The 12,242-nt window shown below is 37.0% G+C and overlaps 2 protein-coding genes across 4 annotated transcripts in view; one reads left to right on the top strand and one right to left on the bottom strand.

Annotated features, from left to right (window-relative positions):
* The window catches only part of LOC109068537 (palmitoyltransferase ZDHHC5-A), a 37,410-nt gene extending 30,786 nt beyond the window's left edge, over positions 1-6,624 (top strand). For 2 of the 3 annotated variants that reach the window (XM_042759515.1, XM_042759523.1), the window contains 3 exons: positions 12-124; positions 2,070-2,998; positions 5,026-6,624. In XM_042759515.1, the coding sequence (XP_042615449.1) occupies positions 12-124; positions 2,070-2,998; positions 5,026-5,239 (1,256 nt within the window). In that variant the 3' untranslated portion in view covers positions 5,240-6,624. Of the gene's footprint in view, positions 1-11; positions 125-2,069; positions 3,087-5,025 lie in introns of all 3 variants that reach the window. The other variant, XR_006160406.1, reaches the window with a different exon arrangement.
* Positions 6,625-7,430: 806 nt separating this feature from the next.
* On the bottom strand, positions 7,431-12,145 carry tmx2b (thioredoxin-related transmembrane protein 2b). The gene is made up of 8 exons (XM_019067679.2): positions 11,811-12,145; positions 11,189-11,249; positions 10,730-10,843; positions 10,334-10,410; positions 9,763-9,869; positions 9,206-9,271; positions 8,974-9,103; positions 7,431-8,677 (listed from the first exon to the last, which is right to left on the bottom strand). Exons 1-8 carry the CDS (start codon positions 11,997-11,999, stop codon positions 8,495-8,497), a joined length of 927 nt encoding a protein of 308 aa, XP_018923224.2. The 5' UTR covers positions 12,000-12,145; the 3' UTR covers positions 7,431-8,494.
* Positions 12,146-12,242: the final 97 nt, after the last annotated feature.

The following is a 12,242-nucleotide window of genomic DNA, read 5'->3' as shown; positions in this document are numbered from 1 at the left end:
TTTGTTTGCAGAGAGTAGTCTGTTGAATAAAGCCCCGCCCACCCCCACCATGTTCAAGTACAGGCCCACCTACAGCAGTCCGGGAAAGAACCACACTGCCCTTACACATGCCTATGCCAACCAGGTAACTTTTCTCTGTTGATGTACAGTATGTGTTGCTTATCCACAGTAAAGAGGTCTGTGTGCTCATTCACATCTATAATGATGATTCACTACATTTAATTTGACATCATTCACATTATTTTGCATGACTGTAATTATTATTTCCTTTATACCACACATTTTTTTTTTACATCTTTTTTTCTCTAACATTTTGTTCAATCCATTAAATTGTTTTTCCCCTTCCAATTTGATTGGCTCAGTGGCTTTCAGTTGAACAGTATCAGTAAGTTTACACTGTACTACTTTTTCTGTGTGTCTGTGTGCGTTATTGTTTAATTATGTGCCAATGGTCCTCCCCTTAGTCTTAATATCTTTATGCATATGCATTCATTTTTAAATGCAGCTTGTTAATGCAGCAGAGTTTCTATTTAATTGTCATTGTTTTATCAATTACCCACTATTTAGTTTTTTTCACTATAGTAGTAATTTTGTATCTTTACTTTAAGTAAAGGTTATATTATACAAAGATGTTGTCTCTGATGCTTTCTCAAAAGGCAGCCGCTTATACAAAGAAAAAATTGGTTGTTCTAAAAAAAATAATAAATATAATCTGTTACATTTGTTTAATTATACTCTAGTAGTGTTAATAAAGCCTACAGAGTTTAAACCACAAAAAACAATCTTTTCTCACAGAGTGGCCTTGCAAAACAATTAGCTGGTTGCGGCTGTGGGGGTGTGTCCGTTTTGTCTCTACTATGCTGGATTTGGATATATTAGATGAGAAATACACCATGTCATGTGATTTTGATTGATTCTGAAAGACCTGAGGCCTCATGAATAAAACTCTACTGAGTTTTCATTATAAAAGTTTGTGTACACAGAGTTCAGATTTAAAAAATTAAAATAAAAATAGTATTAACCCTGCTGGTCAATGTTGAGCTTAAGTCTGAATTGAAGAATTGTCTCTCTTTCGATAGCAATATACCGGTATTGGTAATAACCGTGATAAATAGATAATCATTTTGTATGCTTTTGTTTAAATACTCTCTTCCCGTTTCCCTACACCCATATTTTTGAAAAGTTAAAAGTGATTTATTTATTTATTTTTAAATGTTTCTGTATATTATTATGATTATATTATGTTATTGTAAAATCTTTTGGCCACAACAATTGTGTAGTGAAAATCTGAAATTGTGACATTAAATTGAACTTAATTGTAAGGCCTACAAACCTTCAATACTTTCTAAAATAGTTCACTCAAAAAAGAGAATGAACCTTGTTTGGCTGGTCTCAGCACCCAAAACAGGAAAACACTTGTGAAAATCAGGAATTTTATCAGTCTGCTTGGAATTAAAATGTGTTCAGGTTTGGTTGAGGCATTCAGTAGCAAAACAAACTAGATATTCATGAGCAGAACTATATTTTGTTCTGTGAAATAAGAAGTACCTGTGAGTTAAATGGATAAATTATGCACAGTCACTTAGGTCGACTACTGTTGGCAACAATCAAATCTACAATTTTAGGCTAAGAAGCCAACAGGATAAATACCAAGCTTGCTTGTAGCTTACTTTTTATACATGAGGCCCCAGGGCTTTTATCTCCTGCCAGCATAGACCACAAGGCAAGAAAAGTGAGATGTTGTGGTCTTTTGATTTTTAACTTAGCACATGCGCTGTGGTGTGCTATACTGAAACAAATGCAAAAATGACACACATTCAGACTGCTCTGCCTTCAGTGCATCTAAGTTTGTTCCCTGCCTTTCCAAGCTTATCCTCTCTGTCTGTCATAATGCTGGCTCTTTATTAAAGCTATAGAAAACGCTTTCCTAAATCATGTGTCCCCAGTGGCCCACACGATCCATACCCAGGGGTTTGTCCTTGACGTCCCTTTGAATTTAGCTTTCAGATTTCCTTTGTAACTTTATAAACTCTTCTGCTTGCTGTCTCTCTCTCGCTCTCTCTCTGTAGATGAGTCGTGGGGACAGTCTTAAAGAGTCCTCATCCTCTCTCCTCCAGTCCAGTCAGCAGCCAGGCTATCGCTCTGAGCCCAGTCTGGATGGGCAAGAGGGGGGCGGAGTTGAACGAAGCGGGCCAGAGCGAACAGGTGGGGGTCCTGGAGGACCTCCAGGCTCAGGGATCACAGGATACTCCCTAGGAGGGCGTTCATATCCCTCCTTCTCTGATCCCACAGTTCTTGCCGGAGGGGCCTCGCGGTCCTCTAATGTTCGCTCTTCTCACAATGCCCTACCATCTGAGGCTACCACCTCCACCAGCTACAAGAGCTTAGCCAATCAGACGCCACCACCGGCTCCTCGGAACGGCAGTCTGTCATACGATAGTCTGCTCACACCTTCCGAAAGCCCAGATTTTGAGTCAGCAGTGGCAGAGGTCTCACCAGGGCGACCGCGCACACCTGTAGTTGGATACAGTTCACCTTTCCTGTCGGCACAGATCGCCCAGCAACGGGAGGCAGAGCTCCACCAGCCGTGTGCCTCCAGCACCGCCCTCCTTGCCTCCCCGCAACACGCCGGCTATCTACGTGGCTTCCCCTCCTCCCCACCCGCTCCACCTGAACGAGAGCGAGAACGCCAGCTGCATGACTCTCAACCACCCCACCATCACCACCACCACCACCATCATCACCATCACCATCGGCCGCCCCGCTTCTCTCGACCCCCTCTGCTCTCTGACTCGGGCCCATCTCAGCCCTCATATCCATACCGCACTCGCTCTACTGACACGCCTCTGCCGAACACCACCCACCCTCCACGCTCACCACACCCCCCTCCGCTGGGGAAGTCTCTGTCTTACTCTAGCGCTGCTGCTGCAGAGATGCAGTACCGCCTGGTCCGCAAAGCCTCGGCTTCAGTCGGGGGAGGGGGCATACAGGCGCCAAAGTGAGTAACTCCCCCTCAACCTTACGACGCTCTGCGCAGCCTGCTGCCTCCTTCCTCCTACTCTTCCTCCTCCTCCTCCCAGACTCCTGTGAGTGTATCTCTTTCACTTCTTTCTTCCTTCTGCTTTTTCCCCACCAGTCTTAACTCATTCTGTCTAGGCAACTCTCCAGTAATTTCACGCTTTCAGTAGTGATCATCTGTTGCTTTCTGCTACTTGGTGTCATTGTTTTGAACTTTTGTGAATCATTATTGTCAAATTAAAATAGCATAAAATCAGTTATCTTGTTTAATTAATTGTTGATTACACGGTTAAAGGACATTGTAAATTAAATTCCATTATTTAAAAGAAATCTTGACAACTTTGCGAGACATTAAAACAACATAAAAATTTAAATAAAAAATTGTACATAATAATACTAATGAAATTTAATTCAATACATTTATTAACCATTTAATTAAAAATGTCCAGTTAGAATTATTTAGATTTTAAGTTCTATTATTATTGTTGTTGTTGTTATTATTGTTACTTTATTAGTTTAATATTTTGAGAGAAAAAAAATCAATAAATATTGTTAAAGGTATTACTAATTCAACTTAAAACATCATCAACCTATTAATATTAAATATCTGGTCAACCGTTACAGTTTTTAAAGAAGTCAAAGGCTTTGTTCACACAAGCACCATAATTTAATTTAATTATGTCTTTTTTTGAATGGCAAAAAATTATAAAAATTAAACTTGGCTTTTCGTTTAATCTGAACAATCAGGTTTCAGGTAGTTTTTCTCGCAATTCAGGACAGGGTCAGACTTTTGCGTGAATGCATAAAATTTAGTACTGCCTCTGTTGTCTCATGTACCTTAGTTGTCCCATATCATGATGTCATAGTAAACATGAATAGAATCAAATAAAGCACTTGTCTGTGTGGAGAGACAAGATGGAAAAATAGACTTTTAAAGTCTTTTGACATCATGCTGTCTGTTGAGTTGTTACCATGGTGACCTACGTAGATAAACTGGACATCGTCTACTCTAGAATAAACAGATCCAATTTAATCACTGGCAGAATGAGTAAATGGATAGATCTGCGACGGACAGAAAGCTTCATCACTGCTCAATTAGAGGTCTGGAAAGCCTGCTTTGAGTTATTAATCAGCATTTTAAAAGCAACAAAATCAACCTGGTGTCTACTGAGAAGCAGAGAGTAAATCTTCTTTACAGGAAACATTGTTATTTGGAAGCAAACCAAGCACCAAACAATGATCCCTCATCATTAACAGTCATTTCAATGGCATGCTGATAGCAGAGCTGATGGTTTTAATAAACCTGTCATGCTTCAGTGCTTAAGAGAATGTTTTCTTTCCAAATTGTGTGGCAGCAAAATTGAAATTGACTGGCAGCCAAGGCTGAATTTGCCACTGTGGCTAAACTATTTTCTTTGCCTTTATGCACTTTGTTTTCTGAACTGATATCTGCTCTGGGAGGCTTTTTAACTGAGATTTTCATCATAGCCACAGGAATTTGAAATAATGTGATGTGTTTCATTGTGGGTTATCAGATCATAATTCATTCTTCTGTGTTGTGATTTACTTTTGGTTACATAGTGATGCTTTTATCTGTTTTTGACTGTGACAGTGAAACTTTGATATGACGTTACTCTAAAATAGCACATTTCATGAAGACCCTTGTGCTTTATTTAAATGCATGCTACAGGATCATACTCTCAAACACTGCTGTTGAATATTTTTGTGGGAACCATGATGCATTTTTTTCAGGGTTCTTTTAATGTATTTTTGTTTAATGTCTTTTAGTGTAGTTAAAAAAAATGTTTATTTGAAATATAAATCATAGCATTGTCTTTACTGTCACTTTTGATCAATTAAATGCATCCTTGCTGAATAATAGTATTAGAAAAAAAAAAACATTTTGACCCTACACTTTTGAACAGTAGTGTGAGTGCTATACAAATGTTTATACTAATGTAAATCTTTCTCTAATATCTCTGTTTCTCTTTGATTTTTCTGGTTTAGGGACGAGATTCAGATGAAGTCGTATAGTCGGATAAATGGGCAGCCAAAACCTTCTTCCACCCCCTTGTCCCCCTCTAATCCTGTCAGCGTGTCCGCTCGCCCAGGTCAGGCGTATTCCAGTGCTGGCTCTTCTCAGAGCCCCGCCCACAAGCCTGGAGGCGGGGTGAAGAAGGTGACGGGCGTTGGAGGGACCACTTACGAGATATCGGTGTGAGATCTCGAGACCCGTGTTGCCATGGAATTATTTTCTTCACCAACATAGCAGAGAAAATTCTGTTTGGTGCCTACAGGAAAGATCTGAAAACTTCTCTTCAAAACTGAAGCAGACCTCTGCTGTTATTTTTTTAAAATGGATGTAATGGTGCCCAGCAGGTTTTGGAGGAGGAGGAGGAGCAGTTCAAGCCGTGACATAGTGAACTTCAGGACTCCTCAGCAGTAAGGAGCTGGAACACATGATCTGTGTAACGGCAAAGGACTGGTTTGCCTTGAAAACATTTCAGTACATTACAACAACAACAAAAAAAGATTTTTATCCAACATAAAGGTGTAAATTGTTCTGTATAGAGAAAAAAAAATGGTCATTGTTTTCTTTTTTTCACCGGGACGAATTGAATTTTTACAAAAAGGGACCTGTGGTTTTCACTATCCATTTCAGACCACTGTGATTGGCATGCGACAATGTTGCGTCTGTATCCAATCAGCACCAGGGAAGCAAAATGCTAGAAAAGATAAGGAAATGGACTAATGCGTTATTTAAATGACAGCAGCCTTTCAAGTGCAAGTAGTGTTTTCTGAGCAGTGGCCTTGGAAATTCAAGGATGTTTTTATTTAATTTTTAAAGTGTTATTTTATATGACTTTATAAATGGCTATTGATAAGATCAAAAAGGTTTTTTTTTTTTTCTACAAAGGCTGATATTTGTTCTCTATGGACTTTTATCTAATCAGATAGAGGGATAAAGAGCTGATGGCCGCTCTAGCCAGAGAGATCAGCCGGTAATCAAAGGGTTAATCGTAGCATAAAAATGCATCTCAAGCTGGGACATTTTTCAATTTTTATACAGTAAACATTGATTGGCTGACTCTTAGATGTTGTTGTTTTTTTTTATTAATATGTGAGAGCAAAATCTCACCGGTGGCCTTGACTAGCCAGCCATGTAGGATTTAAAGCTTCCTGCTCACAATGCCACAGAATGTTGGGTAACCATATCGGTGACCTCTGATTGGACAGCAGTTGAACTAATCAATGGAAGTTAGCTGTCATTAAGAATCAGTGAAAGCCTTTTATTTTTAATTATTTAATTCCTACCTATTGCATTCGAGAAGATTGTGACTCATTTCGGTCATCGTCTGTCTTGTCAAGGGTATTGATCAATATTTAGATCAGAGCTGGCCAATCAGGGGACAGAATGTATTTACTGACTGATACAAAAGCCAATGAGTACACTTATAGGAATATTTTAGATCTAAAGATGGACCGAGGAGAGGGAAAGAAAGAAAAGAACGTGTACTGTATAGTTCAGTGTGAGTGAACATGGTTGTGAATATGTGTATGCGTGCGTGTGTGTTTGAGCATTGGTAATAAACTCTTTATAAATCAGTTGTGCTTTTGACTTTAATTGTCTCTTTATGCATTGCTCCTGTTTTAATAGACAAAATCTTTAGAGAACTACACCAAAAAAAAAAAATGTGTTTCTGTCCATCTGTGAAAGCCTGTTGTCAATGTAGACATCAGAAAAACAATCTTAAAATATTTTGGAACCTTATTAATTTGTTGCAGCGTTGGAAAATAACCGGGTGTACCTAAAAAAGAAATACTGAAAATGTTAGATGTGCTCCCTTGTTTGTTTCATGAATCTTAGCTCAGAGAATTTTTTTTAATTCTGAGACAATATAACCCTTTTTTTTGTTGTTGTTTTGTTTTTTGAAAAATTAGTACTTCTGTTGTATGCTTTTGTCATTTTTTAATGTCTAAATTATGTCTTAAGTTGAAGCTTTTCATTTTTATATTTATATAAATGTATATAAATAATTTAATGTTTTTGAAATAATGAATTTGGTATCTGGATAATTTATGGTTTTGAAACAGCTTATTAATGTGATGAACCTGTGGTTACTTTGGAATTAGTGAAGTTAGTTCTGAAAGGTCTACCAAGAAAAGGTTTTATGTAACTTTATATATATATATATATATATATATAATTTTTTTTGGTAGCCATTGCACATGTATGTGATTGTGGAGAATGTGTTGACTGTTTGAATCCAAATTTCAAATGCTAATTGAGTGCTTTAATGAGTGATTTAAATGTGCTTGTTTCAGCTTAAGAACAATTTGTCAAACATCTGCTTGGTTACTCTACGTTTAAATTGGAGCAAATAGACAAAATGCACAACCTAAACAAAACAGGATGTGAAGAACAAAGTGTTTTATTGAAATGGCAAAAAAACACTCAAAGCACTTAGCACATCTTTCAGACATCAGTTCATTAAATATTAGTGAAAAATCAAGAATTGTTTACTCAGTAGGGAACTAAAACAATATTGCTTTTTTGCGGGGAAATTAATGACACTATTCTACATGAACAAACTGACAATAAAAGCTTCCAACTGTCAATTTAATGACCTGAAAATGTTAAAACGTGAAGACTGCCTGCAGCTTTCTTCCGTGCCTGTCAGTTTAACATAAAAAAGAAATGTTAAAAACTTGTATCATTCAGCATAAAGAAAATTAAAATACATTTAAACAAAACATTTAAGACTTTTAGTATACTGCAGTATATTCTCTCTAAAATGAAATGTGTAACTGGGTCTAAATGTCAAAGGTAACAACTGAATCTTGCAAAATATTATCTTGAGATCTCACTCTTACAGATTTAATAAATGTTCATAACATGAACTGTTGGCATAAAAGACCCTCTCTTTTTGGACCACTGAATTCAGTCTAGTAGTCAGTACCATTACCCAACCAAGCTGTTTCACAAAAATAATACAAAAAAATAGAAAATAAAAAATACTAGGAGTGGCAATGGAATGGGAGGATTAACAGTAGAACAGAAAAAGAACTGATAAAAAGTTTGTTCCCCGATAGTGATGCATATGCAACACAAAATAACCCCTTACTAATGATCACTTCACAATTATTAACCGTATTAGAGGTAGATGTCCAATGTTTAACTGTTTAACTAGATTCAATTAAAACCGAGATTGACAGAGATTGACTATCAATGTCCCAAATAACAGTTTTGTCTGTGCATACTGTGTCCAGCATATCAGTGATTATGAAATCTAAATATGTATTAATATTAGAATTTATTATATTATTGGACTGATTTTGCACTTAACTAATACATTATACAAAAAGAAACAATAACACAATCATTCCGTTTATAACTTCATACAAACTCTTTCTCTCTGCATACTCTGGTCCAGTCCCATAGTGATTCCCAGTGCTCTTCAGCAGCATGCACTTTCTATTTGTCCTTCTTGCTCTCCGTGTCCATCGCAGTGATGGTCTCGGCCTCCGGTTCCTCCTCTTCAGGCACAGGGGCAAACACAGATTCAGTCGGCCTCTCGAACTTCTCTCCTTTAGTCTTATCAAGCTTCTTCGACTTCTGATACAACTCATTGAGGTTAAACTCGCGGATGATGTTTTCCTGGAAACAAATGAAAAAGTAGTTTACACAAAAAGTATTCTCATAGCTTCATAAAATTAAGGTTGAACCACTGATGTCACATGGACTGTTTTAATGAAGTCCTTACTAACTTTCTAGGCTATTAAATAAAATGTTTCAGTTACATTGCTGTCTATGCACGGTCAGAAAGCTCTCGGATTTCATCAAAAAAATCTTCATTTGTGTATAAATGAAGGCCTTACGGATTTGGAACGACATGAGGGTGAGTAATTAATGACAATTTTCTTTTTTGGGTTAAATAGCCCTTTAAGCCTCACCTCTGTGAAGGTCCAAGACACTGCCCGTCCCTTTTTGTCCACCTGAGGGCGCCTCATAACTTCCTTTCCTCCCTGGAAGAGCACCAGAGAGGGCAGCTGCTTTGAGAGAGGAGAGGTGCTGACCCTGTACCTGAAGGGAAACAAAAACAAACACAAAAACACGACACTGCATATTGTCCCAGTCAGTTGGAATTAGCTCAGAGAAACAGTGAGACACAGCAGAGCAATTCACTTTTTGGATACTTCGCTGTAACGACCGATGTCCACCTTGCCAAATTTCAGCCCTGCACAGTTGTACCTGCGTGAGAGAGAGAAGTGAATGGTTTCTATTCAGAAGATTTAAATTCACAGAAACTGATGAGCAGCTGAATGTACACTCAAAAGATTGAGGTCGGTACGATTTTTTGATTTTAAATCTAAAATAACTTTTCTATTTAAATACTGCAGCCATCACTCTAATTTTCAGTCACTTCATTCTTAAGAAATCATTCTAATGTGCTGATTTGCTGGTAAAGAAACATTTTTTATTAATAGCATTTCTGAAATGTGCCGCTTAATGTTTTCTTTTTATTATTAGTTGAAAAATATTACATTAAACTGTTTTAAATGTTTTTTTTTCAGGATTCTTTGATAAATAGAAAGTTCAAAAGAACAGCATTTATATGAAACTGAAATATTTTGTCAAATTATTATGTTTTACTGTCACTTTTGATCTACTGAAGGTGTCTTTGCTGAATAAAAGTATTAATTTTTATTATTTTTTTTCTAAGTGAAGAGCAATGTTCTTACTTCAAGGACAGATCAGCATAAACAGAGGCGAAAGACTGACACTCTGGTGACCAGTTAGCAAAAAACTCCACGATCCAGGTCACTCTGTTATCCTTCTCCAACTCGTCCTAAAGACAAAAGAAAAGTGATCATCTACACTCACAAGCAAAAACTCAACAGTTTCAAACATATACTTGAACACGATATTCCCCTCAGGCTGCTGAAGTTAAAGTTCAACTATGAATGTGGCTGAAATTTGAACATATATTACCATTGGGTTAAAACTCTCTTTGCATTATTGTTTTTAAACACCCAAAGGCTTATTTCCAAAGAATATTGGGCTGCAATAGAAATAAGCATTTATGGCCTTTGCATATCTGTTACTAATAAGCCAAGCACACTCAGGCAAGTTCCCTTTGATGTTTTAAGTCAGCGATTAGTATGCAATGAGACGCCCCATCACTGGTACATCTCCCCAATCATTCTCTTCATATTGTTCCGCTCTTCTTCTTTTTCAAATTTGTTTTGAAATCCAGCAGCTCACGAAGTACTTGTTTCTAAAGCAAACTGGCTAATATGAGCTCATACTCACATCAATGGTTTTATCACTGAAGTACTTGATGTACTCAGGGCCCATGTAGAGAGGAGGTTTGCAGGTCATCAGGAAAACTGCATCAGTGAAAAGAGAATACATCACATACGTGTTATTTTAGGATCAATGATATACTATTATAAGTTTTGTTCATATTTTATAAATAAATTAAACAAAAATGAGAAGTGCTGCCTTGGCAACTAGCTGAAATAAAATATGTTTAAAGTTTTTTATATTTTATTTCAGATAATCTTTATTTATTTATTTTTTAGATTTAGTTAATAATAATAAACCTGTACTACATTTCCTTAATATATGGTTTTAGTCTATAGTTCTTTCAACGGAAGAGGACTCCAGTGACTGTTTGCAATCGTGTGAAAGATACAAAATACTGACCAATACACAATGTCAAGTAGAGAAGCCCCAAACGTATGTCCAGTCTGAAGAACAGAATCACATTGGCTACTTTACTAAAGAGGATGATGTTCCCCAAGTGCTGCTCAATGGTAACTGGGGAGCAAAGATATAAAAAAAAAAAAAAAAAAAAAATATTTTAATATTGCACTGCACACACAAAGGGGTAAAGTTGAACGGCAAAGCTGGAGGAGGGGGACAGAGGGTAACAGAAACACTGAATAACAAAGAAAACTGATTTAACAACAAACACAACGTCAACCGTCACTGAGAGCACAAAGACTCACAGGTGTCCGATCGTTTAGTGTATAAACAAAACCTTCAAATTCAACCTTAGCATCATCAGATTCTATGCTTAAGTTTCAATGTCAATAAAGAATGCTGTAAAGAAAAGAATGCATAAAGATGAAAAAGAGTATTTTAGGAGGGAGAAACTCTTACTTGCTCTTCTGTTCTTCATCATGACTATAGCGCTTAAGAACATCAGTATCTCCACCTCTCTCTGAAAAAAAGTGAATGAACAAAGGCTATCATTAAGTTAAATGTTAGTGTATAGTAAAGACACTTAATAATATAAAGTCAAAATAATATAGTGTTATATTATGATATTATGAGATATATATATATGTTATAAATTATGTATAATAAATCATATATTTATATATAATTTGATCCATTTAATATATACATATATAGTACATTTTTAATATGCTTTTTGTTTTGTTTCAGATTATTTAAAATCCTACACATTTCTGTGTATTTAACAGTGCCCTTTTTTGCTGTATTATTCAGGCTTTCTGGATATGACACTGTGTGCCATATTTTTATTTAAATAAATAAATACATACATACATACACACATACACAACAGTGAATGATACAGATGCACTATACGTGGGACCATTGCCATGTTTCTTATTTCCACATACATCATTTATATGCATGGCATTCCAAATAGCGACCCCCAAATTCTGCTGGCCACTGCCCAGTCCCCTTGTTAACTGGATCCGTTATCATTCAGCAAGCATGTGTTAAAAACCCCAGAGATCTGCTTTATACATACCCAGTCGAAATCGCATGAATTGCCATCCTCACGCTGCGTCGAAAGATGTTCGCAGATCCCAGGTGTTTTGCGGACAAGCAGGAACGCCACACACATAAATAACGAGGCTATGTAGTACGGCTTTAGTAGCCATTTGTAAACCTGCGGCAAATGATACAGAAACGCGAAGAGAGGCGTTAATAAGGCCATTCTTTTATTTATTTAATTAACTTTTTTGAGAATGCGTGCTGCGGTGATCCGAGACAGCACAGTCTGCACCAATGCGAGACAATATTCGTCGACAAATGAATTAAACGATTTAAAAGGACAGAGGTCACTGCGGACGAAGGAAAACTTCGCCCCGCCTCTCTGAAACACGCCCGTTGATTGGTCGCATTCCTGAAACGACGTCGCTTATTGGTCATGATGTCACATAAAGGGAAGGACGAGAGG

The sequence above is a fragment of the Cyprinus carpio genome, chromosome A1, assembly GCF_018340385.1.
Source record: "Cyprinus carpio isolate SPL01 chromosome A1, ASM1834038v1, whole genome shotgun sequence".
Lineage (NCBI taxonomy): Eukaryota > Metazoa > Chordata > Actinopteri > Cypriniformes > Cyprinidae > Cyprinus > Cyprinus carpio.
The sequence above is the reverse complement of the archived record's forward strand: the minus strand, read 5'-3'. Positions and strand labels throughout refer to the sequence as shown.